Raw genomic sequence first — 20,125 nt, forward strand, 5'->3', positions numbered from 1 at the left:
CCGCTGAGCCATCTCTACAGCCTCAGTTCTGGGACTTCAGGCATGAACCACCATGCTCAGGACTCAGATTTTATGAATGGTAGAAGCCATTGCTCCAAAAAAGTTAATAAACAAGGCCATGTGTGGTGGTCCACGCCTTTAATGTAAGCACTTTGGGGGGCAGGGAGAATTGAGGCAGGCTGATCTTTGTAAGTTCAAGGCCAGTCTGGTCTACATAGAGTTCCATGCCAACAGGGCTACTTAGTGAGACTCTCAGGACACAAAACAAAACCTAATAATGTCATTTAATGTTCAGAATAACTCTGAGATGCAGATGAGAAAAGGAGACAGAGAGACTACATACATTTCCTGGTGCTACTCAGCCTTAAAGTGGCAGTGTCCAGACTCACCCACCATATCCTGGGCCCTTACATCAGCAAAGTCATAAAAGGTGGAAGGTTTCACACTAGTTTTTTCTTTTCCTGACAGGCTCTCATTGCTATCCCAGACTAGCCTCAAACTCCTGCCCCAGCCGCTTACCAGATCTTCTGAGCTTTGTTTTGGGGTTTTAGTTTTTGAGACTGGGTTTTTTTGTGTAGCCTTGGCTGTCCTGGATCTCTGTAGACCAGACTGGCTTCGAACTCACAAAGATGTGCCTGCCTCTGCCTCCCGAGTGCTGAGATTAAAGGTGTGCGCCACCACTGATTTTACCAACTTTTAAGGTGTCCAAGGTCTGTCTGAGAAATGGGTTTGTTGAAAGTTGCAGACACACTGTAGTGACACAGGCTGGCCGCCTGAGGGGGCGCTAGCCCCGCTTGCCCAGCAAGGGGAGGCAGCCTTAGAAAACAGAGAGGCTCACTCAGACTCAGGACTATAGAACGTTGAGAATAGAGCATCTCAGAAGACCGAGAACAAAGCCTTTTAAAACCGGGAACAAAAGGCCCTGCCATCTAAGACTGGTGGAACTCAAAGCTCCACAGCACCTGGGAGACAAAAGACCTCAGATTCTTTTCTGGTCAAATCATTGAATATTTCATCCCAGATTTTGTAATTCCAGAAGTGTGTTGTTTTAATGAGATGGAAACACTCTGTGTAATCCAGGCTAGCTTGAAATTCACTTACGTAGCTCAGGATGGCCTCGAACTCTCAATTCTCCTTCTGCCTTAGCCTCCCCTGTATGAAATCACAGAGCTGGTTTGAGCCGGTCCTGCTTAAAAGCATCATAATTGTATCATAAGATGTCCACCACTTCATTTTACTTCTGAGTGTCTGGGAAAGCTTCCTAGGAGAGGAGGCGTGATCCGAATTTCCTCCTCGCTGATGATGCTCCTTCTGCGCAGACTCAGAAGCTTAAAGTTCGGGAGGGTAGACAGGAGCAGCTGCGAAGCTGTCACGTGGATCCAGTCTCATTTTATAGACCAGCCATCCCCTCTACCCAGACAGTCCAATAGCAGCAAGAGCTCGCCCGCAAGAGGGCGGGACCAGCTTCAGAATCCGAGCAACAGGCACCAATGGAATTGGAGCAAGGGCGGGCTTGTTTTATTGTGACGTTGAAGGGCGTGGCCACAGAGCCTTAGTCAGTGCGCGAAGGGGCGTGGCAAGCCTGATCCCGTAGGCAGTCGCGAGCATGCGTTGTGGGGGCGGGGCAGGTTGGGGCGGGGCGTTGCGTCACGGAAGGCAGCAGCCAGTAGATGGTCGTTGTTGTGCCGCTGGGGGCGTGGTCATGCAGATACGGCTGGGGTGGGCGGCCCAATGGGCGGGCGCCTATGCAGATGAGACGGTGACAGCCCGGGCAGCAGGCGGGCGGGCTGCTGGGGCGGGGAGGTGGGACCGGCGAGAGGGGCGGCCGTGGGGCCCGGCCGGGCTGGGGCGGGGGGCCGCAGCCATGATCCGGGCCTTCTCGTTCCCGGTGAGCCCGGAGCGGGGTCGGCTGCGGGGATGGTTGGAAGGCAGCCTGGCCGGGCTCTGCGAGTTGCATTGGCTCCGAGAGAGGCAGGAGTACCGCGTGCAGCAGGCGCTGCGGCTGGCCCAGCCCGGGATGGGGGGCGCCGAGGCCGAGGACGAGGAGGACGCCGAGGAGGACGAGGATGCGGCAGCGGCACGCAGGGCCGCTGCAGCCCTGGAGGAGCAGCTGGTGAGGGGTCGCCTGTCCGTGCGTCCATCCGTGCATCCCTCCCTCCCCCATCCGTTCCCCCACCTCCCTGTCCGTGTGTCGGTCTGTCCGTCTCGGTAGTGTACGCGCAGGACACGGATCCTAGGGTGGAGGAAAAGGCAAGGAAAAAGGACGAGAGATAAGACTGGAGACCTGGCCTCCCCCACCCCCAAATCGAGCTGATGGGGAGGATGCACGGCCTCCACTAGACCCTCCGCATGGACCCTGTTAACCATCCTGGACGCCTAGTGTGTGTCAAGCTCAACACTCCGGTTCTTACAATCTTCCCATCTCATGAGGGGTTTAGAGTCCCCATTTTACAGAGAAAGAAACTGAGGCTTAGAGACAGGAAGAGACTCACCCAAGGTCACACAGCCGGCATTCAAACATAACCTCCCTCTGGGCCCCGCTACCCAGGCTCCATCTTCCCTTAAGTCCCTGGGGTGCTTGGAGATCCCTGGAGGGGGCAGGATGAGGGAAGGGGAATCTTCTGGCCTCTGGAGGGAGAGACCCACTGGCTCACAGTCCCTGAAGACCCTCGGAGGCATTTTCATCCACCCGATGACACTTCTTTCTTCTACTTGGTCCCATGCCTCAGTAACATAAGGGGAGGCCAGGTGAAAGTAGCTGGGGGTGGGGGGTAGTATCTGACTCTGGGGCGGTCTAATGATGACTTTCAGATTGCAAAGGCCCCAGCTCTATCTCCCTCCCTATGTCCCTTTCCGGGTGTCCCTCCCATCTTTCTATACCACAGCATGTTTCCTTTTCTTAACCCTGTCCCTGACTCGGGTCTTCCCAGACCTGCTTAGCTTCCAGAACCAGAATATCAGAAATGGGGCGGTAGTCTGGCTCTAGGCTCTCAATGCTTCCCCCTACCCCACTGTCTCCGTTTCTCTTCCCTTCCCCCAGCCCACTCCCCTGGCCCATCTCGGTCCCTAAGCCTCCGTGTGTGTACATGTGTGTGGTCAGAGCTTCCCGTTTAGGGAAACCTGAGCCGAGGCTGTGGGGGTGGGGAGGGGGCTCTGGCTGTTGTTGACCTCGGCTGCCCCCTCCCCAGATGGGAAGTGGGGAAAGGGGCTGAGGCCAGACGCCCAGCCCCACCCCCACCGGCCTGACCGTGCAGGGAGTGGGACCTTACATTCTTCTCGAAGCAGAAACAGCTGTGTGAGGCCCCGCCCCCTCCCAAAGTTACGGACGTGGGGGGAGCTTCAGTCGCTCCCCCCACCCCAAGCTGCCTGGGCTTTGCCAGACCCCACCATCCTACTAGGAGAGGAAAGGAGACGGCGCTACAGCATCTCTCCCTCCTCACTCTGCCCCTCACCTTCTGTGTGTGTTTGCCTTTCTGCCCCACTTCTCACTGCTCATTCCTCCCTGCTGTCATGAGGTGGTGATGGAAGAGAGGACCGTCCCCTCACACTCCACCCCTTCTCCACTGTCAGCAATCAAGGCTCGCTCGACCCAGCCTCAAAGAGGAGGCGGTGGCGGACTGGGACAGAAGCCTGGCTAATGGAGGAGTAGGAAAGCGCTAAATATAAACATCTCTGTGTCAAGGGTCCCTGGGTCCTTCTGAAGAGGCAATGAGGCCACCTCTGATCCCAGAACCCCTGCCTTATGAGACAACCTACATCTCCCTCCATCTCTCAGAAACGCACTCCCTTTGAAGCAAGAAAAACCGAAGTTAGACTCGGTAACTCTGCTAGACTGAGGTGGGATGTCAAATAAAGAGTAGAGGTATTTCAGAAAAGAAAAGCGTGGATGTTGTGTGTGGAGGAGCTCTATTTGCTCCTGGAAAGGAAAAAAGATCCCGTCCAGCAAGGAGGATTTGAGTTAGACTTGCAGAAGGACTTCTTAACATAGATGAAATTGCATTGGAATGTAAGGAGAGGAAAAAAGATATGGGGAAGTTTGGGCAAAGGAGTCTCTTAAAGATGAAGGAACTCAGGTTGTCTGTTCCCCCAACTCTTGACTCTTCCCTCTAGTGGAAAAACTGAAATGAGAGTTTATGGAATTTATTCCCCCATTCATCATTTTACATATATTTTTAATTATGCAAGTGGTATTTGAAATTATTCCTGCTAAGATACTGAGCTTTCTTGTGACAGGGTAAGCTAGCATTAATGAAGCACAGAGAAAGAACTGCTCTTTGAATTCATTTTAGCCCTTCCAGCGAGCTTATGAAAGACCTGGTTAGATGAGGAAAGAGAAGACCAGAGAGGTCAAGACATCTACCTAATGTCTTACAGCTGCACAGTAAAACAGAGTTTGAATCTTGGCCACTGGGTACCAAGTCACACCTTAAATATCATTAGCCTGTACAGGGCCCCTCATCTCTCCTTTGATTCCCTATGTTAAGAAGGCCACTATTTGACCTTGGCTTGAGTCCATTCTGATGGTTTGCATGGCAGGAAAGAAATGAAGAGAACCCGGCAAAGCTTTGCTTTTTTATTTACCAGTACAGGGCCTGGAACTAAGGGTTAGGAGCAGCCTAGGCAAGCGCTGTATCCCTGAGCCACACCCCAGCCCTTCACTGGGGATTCTAGGCAGGGGCTCTACCACTGAGCCACACCCCAGCCCCTCACTGGGGGATTCTAGGCAGGGGCTCTACCACTGAGGAATGTCCCCACTCCCCCTATTTTTGTTTGTTTGCTTTTAGTTTAGTTTTGGTTTGGTTCAGATTTTTTTTTAAAGATTTATTTATTTATTATGTATACAACATTCCTTCCATATTTGCTAGCATGCCAGAAGAGGGCACCAGATCTCATAGATGGTTGTGAGCCACCATGTGGTTGCTGGGAATTGAACTCAGGACCTTCGGAAGAGCACTCAGTGCTCTTAACCTCTGAACCATCTCTCCAGCCCCAATTTTTTTTTTCCGATTAATTATGCAAGCAGACGTCACATTCATGCACAGCACACAGACAGAGCACAGAGACATTCATACACAGTCACACACAGCACACAGACACATTCACACAGTATACAGACTTACCTGGGACTCGAACCGGCGACCTCAGGCTCTGCGGGCGGCGCTCCAATCCTCTCAGCCAGCTCTCTGAGCGTTTTGGTTCAGATTTTGAGACAAGGTCTCACTCTGTGGCCCTGGTTGATCCCTGTGAGATTCATTTGCCTCTACTACCCTGTCTAGCCCTCTTTTTGAGACTGGATTTCTCTAGGACTCCTATACAGGCTTTGAACTTTGTATACTCCTGTCTCTGCCTCCCAGAGCACTGAAGTATCTCAAACCCCACCCTTGGCCTGCTTCATAAAATTCCAGTTTCTTGGTTGAGATCCCAAGGCTTTACTCTTGGTCTTCAAGACAAGCTGTCAAGCTGGGACTCAGTAACTTTGGTTTTACAGACCCTCCAGGTTTTGTTAGGCTTAAAATACCCTTGTCAACTCCCACCAGCAGTGGCATGCATATAGGATGGTGGCCCCCATAAGTTTTTGTCGTCACTGTGTGTGGTAGTGCCTCTCCCTCCCTCCCTCCCTCTCTCTCTTTCTTGGTTTTTCGAGATAGGGTTTTGCTGTAGTTTCGGAGCCTGTCCTGGAACTAGCTCTTGTAGACCAGGCTGGCTTCAAACTCACAGAGATCCACCTGCCTCTACCTCCCGAGTGCTGGGATTGAAGGTGTGCGCCACCACTGACCTGCATGCATGCTTCTCTTATGAGCACTTGAGAGCATTTGGGAGGTGATGGTAGGAAGACTGGGAGTCAGCCAAGGCTACCCAAAACTCTCTCCAAACCCAAAAAGGATGGCCGCCTGGTGGCATTGTATGCAATGCCCCTAAGTGCTAAGTCCAAGGGAGAAGAGTATGCTGTGAACAAAACAGTCAGAAACCTCTGCCCTCGTGAGAAGTCACTTCCTAGTGAGAGAGGTAGATAAACAAGTGATAGCCGGGTGGCGGCGGCGGCACACGCCTTTAATTCCAGCACTTGGGAGGCAGAGGCAGGCAGATTTCTGTGAGTTTGAGGCCAGCCTGGTCTACAAGAGCTAGTTCCAGGACAGGCCCCAATGCTACAGAGAAACCCTGTCTCAAAAAACCAAAACAACAACAACAACAGAAAAAGAAAAAACAAAAAACAACAGGTGATACCCTTAAAATATTTAATGTCAGGAGGCAGGAGAAAAGGCAGAGTGACAGGGTGCAGAGTGCAAAAGAACTATCTTAGCAAGGTGGGGGGTGGGGGTCCCATTAAAAAGATAGGGTGGGGGCAGAAGCACAGAGCTCATGCTCCTGGTGGTAACTGGGGTCATGTAGCCAACTGGTCTGGTCCACTTGGGACCTACATAGGCCATTGATGGCAGCCTGTGGCTTTTTTTCCCCCCTCACAGAAACCTCCCAATACTGTGAGCATGGGCTTCTGTTTTAGGTTTTGCTTAAAGTTGATTGATTGGGCTGTGGGTATCTGCACATACCCAGAGTAGAAGCCTCCCACTGGAGGCTTTGTTGACACAGACAGGGCCACATGGGGCTTCTGTTCAGGGAGGGGAGGAGGGCAGACCTGGAGGAGTCAAGGGCGGGGAGGGGTGTGGGGGGGGGGCTGTGGCTGCTGCCCAGAGCCAGGCCAATCTTTCTGCCCTAAATAGGCAGAGCTGGGTGCTGGCCCCGCCCTCACGCCACGGCCAGACAAGCCGCTTTTGTCTGAGGGTCAACCGTCTGCCCCGGGCAGCCTGCTACCTCTGGTCTCTGGTCTCACTCAGTGTCTTGTGAGACATTCCCTGGCCCTGCCTTGGTGCCTTTCAAAATAAGATGAAATCCTGGATTTTTATTTTTTAAATTGTAGAGACAGGGTCTTGTTGTGTAGGCTGCCCTCAGACTCAGCAGGTAGTCAAGGATGGCTGTGAACATCTTATCCTCCTGCCTCTAATGAGTGCAGGGACCACAGGTCTGTGTCATCACCCCAGTTTTACGCAGGACTAGGGACTAAACCCAGATCCTCCAACTCAGCCCATCCCCCACCATAGTCCTGGGGCTCTTGGTCTGGGATCACTGTTGTAGCCACCAGCAAGGCTAGACTTGCAGAAGGACTTTCTTCCTGAGGGAAAGACACAAGGAAGTGTGTGGATTCTGTTGCACGTTTTTCTGTTCTTTTTCTGTTCTCTCTCTTTTTCTTGGCTTTTTGAGACAGGGTTTCTTTGTGTAGCCTTGGCTGTCCTAGGAGTAGCTTTGTAGACCAGGCTAGCCCTAGTGCTGGAATTAAAGGCATGCACCACCATTGCCCAGCCATGCTGCAAGTATTTTCTATGAGACAGCCAGTCTGCAGCAGGACGCACTAAGAGGAGAGTTCACAAGACATAAGATTTCCATAAGGGGCCATGCCAGGGAGAGTAAAGCACCTGAGAAACTGAGGAGGAGGCAACCCCATGGCCACCCTTGGATCTGCCCGCTCCTACATACCCCCGTTTAGCACTGAACTCTCCTACAAGACCTAAACCAGGCAGTGGCGGCGCACGCCTTTACTCCCAGCACTTGGGAGGCAGAGACAGGCAGATCTCTGTGAGTTCGAGGCCAGCCTGGTGTACAAGAGCTAGTTCCAGGACAGCCAGGGCTGTTACATAGAGAAGCCCTGTCTTGAAAAAAAAAACTTGTCACAAAAAGTTACAGCCCAAGCCCAAGTGTAGTGGTTGCTGCCAGCAATACCCTACTCAGAAGGTGCAGGCAGGAAGGTCATGAGTTCAAGTACATGTTCCTCTGCATGGCAAGTTTGAGGCCAGCCTGGGCTATGTGTGAGTGAGGGGCTGGGGTAAGGCCAACCTGAGCTATGTGAAAGCTATGGACAGCTAGGAAGATGTCTCAGTTAGGTTCCTGCCACTCGGGCATGAAGATCTGAGTTTGAATCCCTGGTACCCACATAAAAAGCCAGATAAAAGGCTGGGTTAAGCTGAGATTAATGGTACTGGAAAGGCTGAGTCAAGAGGACTCATCATAGTCAGGCTGGCTTATGCAGGTGAGAACTTGCCTCAAAAAAAAGGTAGAGAAGTCGGGCAGTACTCAGGAGACAGAAGCAGATAAACCTCTGAGTTCAAGGCCATCCTGGTCTTCAGAGTTCCAGAACAGTCAGGACTACACACAGAAAACCTGTCTTGAAACGTCAATCAATCAATAAATTGATTAAATTAAAATACAGTGGAAGGGCTGGAAAGATGCTTCTGTGGTTCTGTGGTTAAGAGCCCCTGCTGAGCAATCTTGATGACTAGAGTTCGAATCCCACATCTGCCTCTAACCTTAGCTCTGAAGAGGACAGAGATAGGAAAATCACTGGGAATTGAACTCCTAGTTCAGGCCAAGAAAAGTAGAGTACACTTGATGCCCCTCCTCTACCTCCACACTCAAGTACAGGTGCACATCATGCACAGACACATGGGAACCAGATGGTGGTGTACACAAATTTAACCCCAGCACTCGGGAGGCAGAGACAGGAGGGTGAGTTCAAGGCCTGCCTGGTCTACATAGTGAGTTCCAGGGCAGCTAGGACTACATACATAAAGAGACCCTGTCCAAAAAAAAAAAAAATTAAATTAATAAAGACAAGCATGGTGGTGCCTTTAATCCCAGCCCTGGGGTTGAGGAGAGACAGAGGCAGGACGACCTCTGAGAGTTAAAGGCCAGGCTGGTCTACATAGTGAGTTCCAGGACAGCCAGGGCTGCATAGGAAGACTGTCTCAAAATACAAAAAGGCAAAACAAGGATGTGAAATGAGACTGGAAGGGGAATATTTTTATAGGGGTTAGGGCACTGTGCTCACAGATGGGGGCACAGCTGACAGAGAATGCACAAAAGATGGGTCCTTCTAATCTCTCAGCACACATAGTTGGGGCCACAGCATGAAGGCTGAATGTTAGATAGAAGGACTTCCTAACAGGAACAAGAGACAGAGCTGACATTTCCCAGTGGATCTCTGCCAGGAGCTTGTGAACAGTAGGCTGGTGGGCTCTGGAGCCTTCTGACCACTCTGTTCTTGTGCCTCAGGAGGCCCTGCCTGGGCTCATCTGGGACCTGGGCCAGCAGCTGGGAGACCTGAGTCTGGAGTCTGGGGGCTTGGACCAGGAGAGTGGACGCAGCTCAGGTGAGTATGGGGGCAGGGTGGGGTCTCTCCAGGAAGCCCCAGTCCTCCTTAGTGTCCTCTCCCTCTCAAGCAGTTCCCCACCCCGCTCCCTAATTCATTCTGCTTCTCCCTGGAATTCAGGCTTCTATGAAGACCCCAGTTCTACCGGAGGCCCAGATTCACCACCATCTACCTTCTGTGGGGACAGTGGCTTCTCCGGATCTGGCTCCTATGGACGCCTGGGTTCCTTGGACCCCCGGGGCATCTATGCCAGCGAGAGACCCAAGTCCCTAGGTAAGGTGGGTAAGGTGAGGCCCTGTGACAGTGAGAAGATGGCTTCCTGCATTAAAAAAGAAAGAAAGAGCCGGGCTGTGGTGGCGCATGCTTTAATCCCAGCACTTGGGAGGCAGAGGCAGGCGGATCTCTGTGAGTTCGAGACCGGCCTGGTCTACAAGAGCTAGTTCCAGGACAGGCTCCAAAACCACAGAGAAACCCTGTCTCGAAAAACCAAAACCAAAACCAAAAAAAAAAAAAAAAAAAAAACAAAAGAAAGGGAAGGGAAGGGAAAAAAAGGGAAAAAAGGGAAAGGGAAGGGAAGAGAAGGGAAGGGAAGGGAAAAAAAGAAAACAAGTCCACATCGCACTCCAAGTTCTGGCTGGGACCTTCAGTCTTGGTGTAGTCTTAACATCTCTTCCTTTCGGGCTTCTGTTTAGCTAATGGGGTCCTAAGAGTGTCTACATCAGCCAGGCATTTTGATGTACACCTTTAATTCTAGCACTTGGACAGGCCAGCACTCGGGAGGCAGAGGCAGGCGGATCTCTGTGAGTTCAAGACCAGCCTAGCTACTGGGGAAACTCTGTCTCAAAAAACCAAAAAATAAAATAAAATAAAAACTAAAAAAAATTTTTTTAAAGTTTTAAAATTTTTTAAAAAAAGTCCTAGTACTTGGGAGGCAGGCAGATCTCTGGGAGTTCGAGGCCAACCTGGTCTACATATCGAGTTCCAGGACAGTGAGAGTCTCTTTTTCCTTCCTTCCTTTTTCTTGTTTTTGAGACAGGGTCTCTCTGTATAGCCCTGTCTGGACTTGAACTTGCAGCAGTTCTCCTGCCTCAGTCTCCCCAGCGTTGGGATTAAGATGTGGGCCACCACACCCAACTTAATTATTATCGCTGTTTGTGTGAAGCAGGTCTCATATAGCCCAGACTGGCCACTAACTCGCTATGTAGCTGAAAGTGACCTTAAATTCCTGATCCTTCTACCTCCATCTGCCCAGTGCTGAGTCTACAAGTCTGTGCCACTATGGCCATCTTGAGTTTGTTTTTTTGGTTTTTTTTTTTGGGGGGGGGGAGGGGAGCGAGGGTGTTTTGAGGTAGGGTCTCCTGTAGCTCAGGTGGCCACCAAAGTGTTAAGTAACTGAGAGTGGCCTCCACCTCCTCAGTCCTGGGTGGATCACAGAGGTGCACCACCAAGATCATTATTCATTTATGTATTTTACAACACTATTAAATTAATACATAGCTCAGGCTTGCCCAGAACTGGAGGCAATACTCCTGCCTCAGCTGCTTCAGTTCTAGGCTAAGAAAGGCCTTTGAGTGCCCCACTCTTTCTCCCTCTGCCTCCCTCCCGCAGGTGACGCCAGTCCCAGCGCTCCAGAGTCGGTGGGTGCCCGGGCTGCTGTGCCTCGCTCCTTCTCAGCTCCCTATCCGACGGCAGCAGGCACAGAGGCCTGCTCCTCCGCTGAGCGGCGTGCGCGCGCGGGGCCCTTCCTAACTCCCAGCCCACTGCACGCGGTGGCACTGCGCAGCCCACGGCCAAGCGGACGCGCGCCCTGTGGCTCCCCCGACGGGGCGGCCCGTCGGCCCCTGGACGGCTACATCTCGGCGCTCCTGCGCAGGCGCCGTCGCCGGGGGGCGGGCCAACCGCGTACGAGTCCCGGGGGTGCGGACGGGGGCGCGCGGCGTCAGAACGGCGCGCGCCCGCGGCCGCCCGAAGCGTCCCCGCCCCCCGGAGGCGCGCGACCCGCGCGGGAGCCGTCGACGGAGCGCGCCTGGGCCACGGCGTGGGAGGCGGAGGTTGTGCCCGAACCCGCGCCTCCAGCCGCCGTGTCGCCGCCCTCCAGCCCGGCTGAGGGTCGCCTAGTAAAGGCACAGTACATCCCGGGCGCGCCTGCAGCCTCCAGGGGCCTCCCGGGCCGCGCCGCACGCCGCCGGGCTCCTCCGCTCACGCGGGGTCGCAGCGTGGAGCAGTCCCCGCCCAGGGAGAGGCCACGTGCTGCGGGCCGTCGGGGCCGCCTGGCAGAGCCGTCGGGGCGTCGGGGATCACCGAGGGCGAGGAAAGCAGCGCGCTCGCAGTCTGAGACCAGCCTGCTGGGCCGCGCGCACGCCGCTCCGCAGCCCAAGTACCCTACGGCCGAGCGAGACGAGCCCCGGCCGCCCCGACCCCGGCGCGGTCCCGCACCCACACCGACCGTCCAGGCCTGCCGTCGGTGGCGCTCCACCGCAGAGATCGATGCGCCTGACAGCCGACGCGCACGAGCCCGGGTGCCCGCGCAGCGCGGCCCCGTGCCCTCACCGTCCGCACCCTCGCGTCGGCTACTGTATGGCTGCGCGGGCAGCGACTCCGAGTGCTCAGCCGCAGGGAGGCCGGTGCCGCTGGGTCGTCGGATTCCGTCGGGGTGCGGCCCGGGAGGTTATGGCGAGAGCGAGTCGAGCGCCAGCGAGGGCGAGTCGCCTGCCTTCAGCTCTGCCTCCAGCGACTCCGACGGCAGTGGAGGCCTCGTGTGGCCTCAGCAGCTGGTGGCGGCCTCCGGGGCCTCGCCATCGGGGCCCGGGGGTGCGGCAGGTGTTGCGACCCCCGCGGGCCCCGCCAAGGTCTTCGTGAAGATCAAGGCATCGCACGCGCTGAAGAAAAAGATCCTGCGTTTCAGATCAGGTTCTCTGAAAGTCATGACGACTGTGTGAGTTGGGGGGGGGGCATGGGCTTGGGATCCACCTCTATGGCCTCTTCACCCCCACACTTCTCATCCTCGACCCCCTCCACGCCCACCTTCCAAAGACCACCGGTTTTTTCTGCTTCCAAAGACCCTCCTCACTCTCTTCCCACCATCCATAGTCGTCCTGGGAAGGCTGCTCCTCTCCCCACACTGAGAGGAGCCCAGATTGTCCGAGTACAGCTGGTTTTCAAAGTCTTGGACCAGGAAGTGCCCTCCGTGGGCCTCGCTCTCCCCATCTGTACAATGGATGTCCGTGTATGCAAAAGAAGTAATTCGGTTCGGGTTCCCCACCCAGTTTTCGTTCAGAGGTTTAGTCTGCTCCCTCTCCATTGCTCTCACATGACTTTCTCATCCTCTTTTCCTTGCCCAGACAGGGCTCCCTTCTCATTCACAAAGTGCCCCCTCCATGTCCCTGGACCCTTAGGATATGCCCTGGGGCCCCGGTCAGAGACTCTGACTCAGGTTATGCCTGCAGAGTGCCCTGGAAGAAGTGGCACTGTTTTAGGGGCTTTGAGGGTCAAATAGGAGTTGCCAACACCTGGAAAGGACTCTTTCTGTTCCATCCCTGGACACTTATGGAGGATTGGGAGGTTAGAGAGAGGAAGGAAGATGGTTTCAATCTCGTGCCTCTCCCCACGGGGAGTGGGGAAAGCTGAATGACCCTCAGCTGTTCCAATCCAGTGGGTTTTTTTAAATTTGTTTTTTGATTTAAAAAGAAATTACTGTATTTATTATGACAATGGTGACTCCCCGGTGCATGGGGGGGCCAGATTCTGTGTGTTTCTCTAACCTCTTTGTAAATAAATGCACAATATTACATATTCCCTGGATTTGTGTTCCCTGTTAAAATGAGAGATGTGACCTTTTTCCTTCCAGCCAGTGTCCATGGAGCATCTTCAGTCTGCTGTGGAACCAGTGATGTGCATATCCTAGGGGCGGGTCTCTGGTGACTGACCTTTGAGTTATATTTGGACATCATTATGTTTTCATAAAAACGGCAAGTCGTGGAGGGCAGGGCTGAGACTATGTCGTCTTAGGGGTGAGGACCTGAGTTCAGGTCTTTAGAACCCTTGGAAAGCCCCACGGAAGCCCCAGTCTGTAGAGTGACCCCAGTGCTCTTTCGCAGTGGTGAAAAGTGGAGACAGGAAGCTCAAAGCCAGCCACACTGGTGTATGCAGTGGCACAGACGGGCAAGGTAGAAGCCAAGGACTGACATGCTAGATTGTCCTCCAGCCTCCATGCTTGCAGCATTGCTTGTGCATACTTCACACACACACACACATACACACACACACACACACACAGAGTTACAAAGCAGTCATCAAGATCAGGGGCTGGGGAGCTGGCTGCTATACAAGCATGAGGACCTGAGTTTGGATCGCTAACACTCTTGTAGAAGCCAGGCATGGTGGGAAAAGCGAGGGAGATAGAGGTGAGCAGATCTATGTGAGCTTCAGGCCAGCCTGGGCTACATAGTGAGCTATATATATATAGGTTTTTTGCCTTGATGTATACCTGGTGCCCACAGAGGCCAGAAGTCATCAGATCCCTTGGAATTGAGTTCAGGTCCTTTGGAAGAGCAGCCAGTGTTCTTAACCACTGAGCCATCTCTCCAGCCCCTATTTCTCTGCTGTGGCACAGCCATCTGCAGAGTTTGGCTCTTGTTTTTTTTTTTTTTTTTTTTTTTTTTTTGCCTGTTCATATCCTTTATACATTTTTTTCTACTGAATAAGCCCAGAAACTATGCCCATTTCATGGATGGGTAAACAGACACCTAGAGAGGCCATCACTAGCCCTGGCACAAGGCCTTGGGACCGTCAGGGTTCAGAGCCAATGCCCACCTGTCTCCACAGTCGGGGGATGTGTGTGTCTGTCCGGGAAGGTTCATGTCCCTTCCAGCACTGAGAAAAAGAATCCAGGTTTGCCACGCTCTGGAGGACACAGTGGGGAACAAAACAGTCTCTGCCCCACTGTAGTGAGGACAGAGGAGACCAGTAATAGGAAATGATGGGCTGGGGTTGGGCTCAGTAAGGAGAGCACTTGTCTAGCATGGATAAAGCTCTAGGCTCCAACTCAGCACCCAGAAACTAGGCATGACTGCCCACGTCTGTAATCCCAGCTCTTGGGAGGTGGAGGCGAGAGGGTCTGAAGTTCAAGGTCACCCTCAGTTTCCTAGTGAGCTAGCCACAGCTACCTGAAACTCATAGCTAACTAGGTCAGTAGGTAGCTGGATGGATGTTTAGGGGCTGGCAGCTGGAGGTGTGGCTCCAAGATAGACCCCTTGTTTAGCAGATGCGGGCCTTTTCTTTGACCCTCAGCGCTAGGGACTGGGAACGCTGTTTATTTTCAAAAGCTGTTGCTCTTAAGGCCCCGGATAGTGTTTGTTCCACCGAGAGGCAGCTGAGGTCAGAGGAGGAAGGGACTTGGCCAGGATTTCACAGGTCCTTAGCGGTGGTCCAAATAAATGGGAATGGTTATACCACTCCCAGCCCGTGAATTTTTTTTCCCAAGACAGAGTTTCTCTGTGTAGTTCTGGCTGTTCTGGAACTCCTTCTGTAGACCAGACTGGCCTCAAACTCACAAAGAGCCACCTGCCTCTTCTTCTCAAGTGCCCATGGAACTTTCTACGTAGCTGAGGCTGACTTTGAACTCCTGATCCTCCCTCCTCCCTCTCCCAGCTGGTGGCATCTGGGATTGTAGGTTTATACCACTAAGCATATCTTCCTCCCCCTCTTTGTATGTATGTATTTGAAATGGGGTCTCACTCACTCTGGGGACAGGCTGGCCTTGAACAGGCAATCCTCCTGCCTCAACCTTCTTAAGGTATTTCCATGCCTGGCTAGTGACCATGTTCTTGATTCTGCCCTCAACATGTCTGCTATACTCATCTCTTCCTTGGTCACAGGAAGGGATTTTCAGGGGGGGGGGACGGACGAGTGACTTAAAAGTTGATAAGGAACGTGAGAAGGGGACAGCAGATAGGCATGGTGACATGTACCTGTTATCCCAGCACTCAGAAGACAGAGGCAGAAGAATTGTTTTGAATTTGGTGAGCTAGCCAGCCTGAGCCACACAGGGAAATCCTGTCTCCATATTCCATCCCCTCAAAAGGAGGCACAGCAACATCTGAGCAGCTGCCTAAGGAAGTCAGGCTCTGGATAGGTTCCACAGGAAGAGGCTGTGCAAAGGCCCTGAGGCAGTGCTGTACCAAGCAGATTAAGTAGATGGCACCAAGGCCAGGACGTCAGAATCAAAAGGAATGAAGAGGAGTAAAAGAGACATCATTAAGTGGGAACCTGAAGCCATAGACAGAGCTCTTTCTTCCTTTTTCTTTTTCTTTAGTTTTTCAAGACAGGGTTTCTCTGTGTAACAGTCCTGGCTGTCCTGGAACTCATTTTGTAGACCAGGTTGGCCTTAAACTCAAAAAGATCCACCTGCCTCTGCCTCCCGAGTGCTGAGATTAAAGGTGTGTGCCACCCCTGCCTAGCCATACACAGAGTTTTAAGTATGGGAGACGCTGGAGAATCCTGGGCAGAAGAGAAAATTGTTTTTCATTTTGCCAGTCAGTTTTCAGTTTTGTTTTGTTTCATGAGAGGAGTTAAAAGCCTTATTGAAATGTAATTTGTACACTATAAAATCCACCCATATAAAGTATACAGTTCAGGCCAGGAGTGACAGTGGGTGCCCATTCCAGTGATCAGGAGGTGAAGACAGGAGGATCTCCTGAGTTTATTGCCAGCCCAGTGTACACAGTGAGTTCCAGGCTAGCCACCTCACCAGCCTCTTGACGACACTTCTTCTTGTTCTGGTCCTCTTAAGCTTGCGATGGGAGCTGGAAATTTGGCTCAGTGGTTAAGAGCACTTCTTGCAGAGGACCCGGGTTCGATTCCCAGCACCCACATGGTGACTCACAACTGTCTATAACTCCAGCTTCAGGGGATCTAACACCATCTTCTGACCTTCATGGGCATGAGACACACATGTACACAGGCATACATTCAAACAGAGCACTCATATTCAAAAATAAAACTAAAAAAATTTAATAATAAAAATTAATCTTTGGGGGAAGGAGAAATGGCTCAGTGGTTAAGAGCACTTTCTGTGATTGCAGAGGACCTGGGTTCAGTTCCCAGCACCCACATGGTGACTCACAATTAACTGTTCATGGGTACTTGCATGGTGCACATACATATATACAACAAAACGCTTTTACACATAAAATAAATCTTTAGGAGAATGAAATGTGGGGCTGGAGAGATGGTTCAGAAGTTAAGAGCATTGGCTGCTCTTCCAGAGGTCCTGAGTTCAATTCCCAGCAACCTCATGGTGGCTCACAATCATCTGTAATGAGATCTGCTGCCCTCTTCTGGTCTTCAGGCATACATGCCGGCAGAACACTGTAACTAAGGCTGGCTCCATGCTGAATGCTGGCATTACAGGTATGTGGCACCCATGGTTTCCTACATGCTAGGAAACACTCTACCCGCGGAGACACAGCCCCAGTCCCCTCTCCCACCACCCTTTCTAGGCAGAGTCCCACTCTCTAGCACCAGCTAAGATGGAATTCACTATGTAGTCCAGTCTATTCTGGAATTTCCAGACTTCCAGGCTCATCCTCCTCAGTGCCCCTCAGTGCCGGGATTACAGGTACCCTGAGACTTGTTTTGAGACAAAGGCCTTGTGACTTCGCTACAAGAAACAGGCCGACAGGGTCAGAGGAAAAAGGCCAGATGTGGGAGCCAAAAAAAGAGTGAAGCTGGAGGGAGTTTGTGGGTTCTGGATGTGTTTAAGATGCTTATAAAACTTAAGGACTTGGAGATGGCTCAGCCGGTTGAAGGCCTTTGCCACAAGACTGAGGACTTGGGTTCCACCCTGGGACCCACATGATGGGAAGAGAACTAAGGTTCACAAGGTGACCCTGACTCCTACACCACCGAGGCTGTGGTGTAGTCACACACCTCCGCATACACACAATAAATAAGTAAAATATAAATATATATAAATATAAGTTCATATAATTTAAATATATATATATTTAAATAATGGAGAGGCTGCTGAGGTCTGTAGATTAGGAGGGAGCTGGAGGTTATCCATTCCGTGTCCGTCTGTCCTCCCTTCTCCTTCCTCTAGCCTTTGGTCGGGAGACGGGGTCATCACCCTGTCTTTCCAGCATTAAGTAAGCTAGGTTTCCTCCTCTGGGGCACTCTAGGCCAGATCTGGGGATGAAAACCAGCTGCAGGAGGCGCCGGGCTCGGGGCAAGCCCAGGCCCCTCCTCGGCGCCGGCAGACACCGCTTGGCTGGTGTGTGTGTGTGTGGAGGGGGAGCTCCTTGGCTCCCCTCCCCCTCCCGCAGCCCCGGCTCGGGGCCCTGGCACGTCCGGCGCGCCTGATGCTTTCCAGATGTGGGCCGTGTTCTCCTTCCAACCTGGCCCTGTGAGCCCACGAGGGAGGGGGCAGAGAGCCAGGGTCCCATACTCCCAGTTCCAAAAAGCCATCAACGCGGCTCAGGCCTGTCATCCCAGCTCCCTAGGGATGGCCGTGGCAGGAGGGTCGCCTGGGCCACAGAGTGAGTTCAAGGCCATTCTAGCGCAACTAAAGAAAACTGTCTCAAAATGAAAAAGTCAAAAGAGGGCTGTAGATGTAGCTCAGTGACAGAGCTCTTGCTTAGCACGAGTAAGACTTTGGATTCAGTCCCCAGTACTGGGCGGGCGGGAGCTATCAGAGACTGATATCTTTCCCCGACCAGTCTGGCTTCCCGGTACAGGAGGTGAAAACCGAGTTGGGTTTATGCAGTCAGCGACAGAGACACCTCTCCCGACCCCACCTCTTCCCAGGGTTCCGGGATCCCTGAGAGCCAAAAAGGGAAGGAGCGTCAAGCCCCGCCCTCACTCCCCTTCAGGCCACGCCTCGTCCAACACACCCACTAAGCCCCGCCCTTGACCACACCCACAACACTCCCCCCCCCTCTACAAGCCCCGCCCCGCCGTGTGGTCCGGCCGGGAAGGCGCACTATGAAATTTCTGGTCCTTTGGCCGGCCTGGCTCGTTCTCTGAGTGTCTATCTCCAAGTCCCAGTCTCTGTGTCTGTCTCCTGCCACCTCTCCCTGTACCTCCCATCTGTCCTTCTGTCTCTCTCCGTACTTCGTTTCTCTGCCCCTCTCACCTCTCTCTGAAGTTCTCTTCCTCTCCCTCTAATCCCGCACTTCTTTCACCTTCGTAGGAACCCACCTCCCCTCTCTCACATGCTTCTCGGGTCCCCCAGATCTCCGGTTTCTATCTTCTGCAAAGCTGGCCGGAGAGCCGGGTGGTGGTGGCACACGCCTTTAATCCCAGCACTTGGGAGGCAGAGGCAGGCGGATCTCTGTGAGTTCGAGACCAGCCTGGTCTACAGAGCTAGTTCCAGGACAGGCTCCAAAGCCACAGAGAAACCCTGTCTCAAAAAACCAAAAAAAAAAAAAAAAAAAAAAAAAAAGCTGGCCGGAGATGCCTTGTCTTCGCTGCTTCTGCTCGCGCTCCTCCGGGGACTTTGGCTCGAGGGCGCCCCCGTGTGGCCAGCAGTGGGGCCTTGAGGGCGGCGAGGGTGAGCGACCAAGCAAGTGACGGCTGTGGTGTCCCACGCGACATCTAGAGGTAGTGCTACCCACGCCAGTGTGAGGGCACGTCTCAGATGTGGTGTGGGACTGTGTGACACAGTGAGATTAGGAATGACAAGGAGGGATTAAGTGGGACTGTCAGAGTGAGGTGTCATGTGACACTGAGATTATCGGTGAGACTGTGGGCCGCTATGTGTGGCACTGGGTCTGAGAGAGAAACTTCCTGGAGCCTGCCTGTGCTGTCATCTGTATGTAAATCCACATGCGTTACAGGAGCAGAGTGAAGTCACCGAAGTGATGGCACGAGGGGAACCTGGTGTGGTCAACTGTGTGAATGTAAAAGTGTGTCTGCTACACTGGTGATCACGTGACACCGAGAGGTTGGCCTGTGTTTGCGATTGCCTTTGCAAAAGTGTGTGGTTAGGGACTCAAAGCTGAGTGAGGAATAGAGAGACAGCGTGTGAGCATTTGTAATACAGACTGTGAGGCCCAGCAAAGACCCGTGTGTGTGTGTGTGTGTGCGCGCGCGCGCGCACGCACGCGTGTGTGTAAAACGTGTGTGTGTGTGTGAGGACTGTGTGCCATGTGTATCAGGAAATTGACCAAGAGTAAACATGGCCACACACAAGCACCCGTGGAAAGAAAACCATGTGGTCCTGTGCCGCACTAAGCAATGGAGCGCTTGGCAGACATTCTGAAGGAGTTATTGTATGTCACCGTGTGAGATGTTGAGAAAGTGAACGGAACCTTCAAGAGAAGCTAAAACTGCACGTGTGGATGACAACACATACGCTTGACACTCTAAGATAGGGTACCTGACTGCAGTGGTGCAAGCCGTCCTTGGCGATGGCGTGCTGTGCTCTGAGACATCATGAGTGACAGCGGCAGTGGCGTTGCGCATTGGGTCGAGCACGGTAGCACTATCCAGTGGCCCAGCAAGGTAGTGAGCATCCCTGTGTGGGTGACTTGAGTCTGTGTGCCGCGGAGTGAGTCACTGAGATGCGGGGATGCTGAGGCGACTGCTTTGGTGTGAAGCACTGAGAGGCTGCATGGGACACCCAGGAGAGGCTTATGTGCATAAATACACACACCTAAAGGGTGCATCTTTTCCTGCCAGTGTGAAAGAGGGACCCCAGAGAGAGACACGTGGGAAACAAGAGTGAGGGAAAAACAGGGAGAGAGAGGGAGAAAAGGAGAAGATACAAAGCAAGGAGAGGACCCAGAGAAACAGACCTAGGGCGTGGAGACAGGTGGTGCCTAGGAGAAGGAGGCGGTCCTGAGGGGCTGCACCCCAGGGGAGAGGGCGGGACTGAGAAGGGGACCAGCCGCTGCCTCTCTTAGCTTCTGTGGCCCGCCAGTCATT

General features: G+C 53.0%; 1 protein-coding gene across 1 annotated transcript; it reads left to right on the forward strand.

Moving 5' to 3' along the window:
- The first annotated feature begins 1,786 nt into the window (after positions 1-1,786).
- Positions 1,787-12,987, forward strand: Dact3 (dishevelled binding antagonist of beta catenin 3). Its single transcript, XM_057763257.1, has 4 exons — positions 1,787-2,113; positions 9,103-9,199; positions 9,320-9,472; positions 10,808-12,987. The coding sequence occupies exons 1-4, from the start codon at positions 1,865-1,867 to the stop codon at positions 12,136-12,138; spliced, it is 1,830 nt and encodes a 609-aa protein (XP_057619240.1). The 5' UTR covers positions 1,787-1,864; the 3' UTR covers positions 12,139-12,987.
- Positions 12,988-20,125: the final 7,138 nt, after the last annotated feature.

Source organism: Chionomys nivalis, chromosome 2 (assembly GCF_950005125.1).
Source record: "Chionomys nivalis chromosome 2, mChiNiv1.1, whole genome shotgun sequence".
Classification (NCBI taxonomy): domain Eukaryota; kingdom Metazoa; phylum Chordata; class Mammalia; order Rodentia; family Cricetidae; genus Chionomys; species Chionomys nivalis.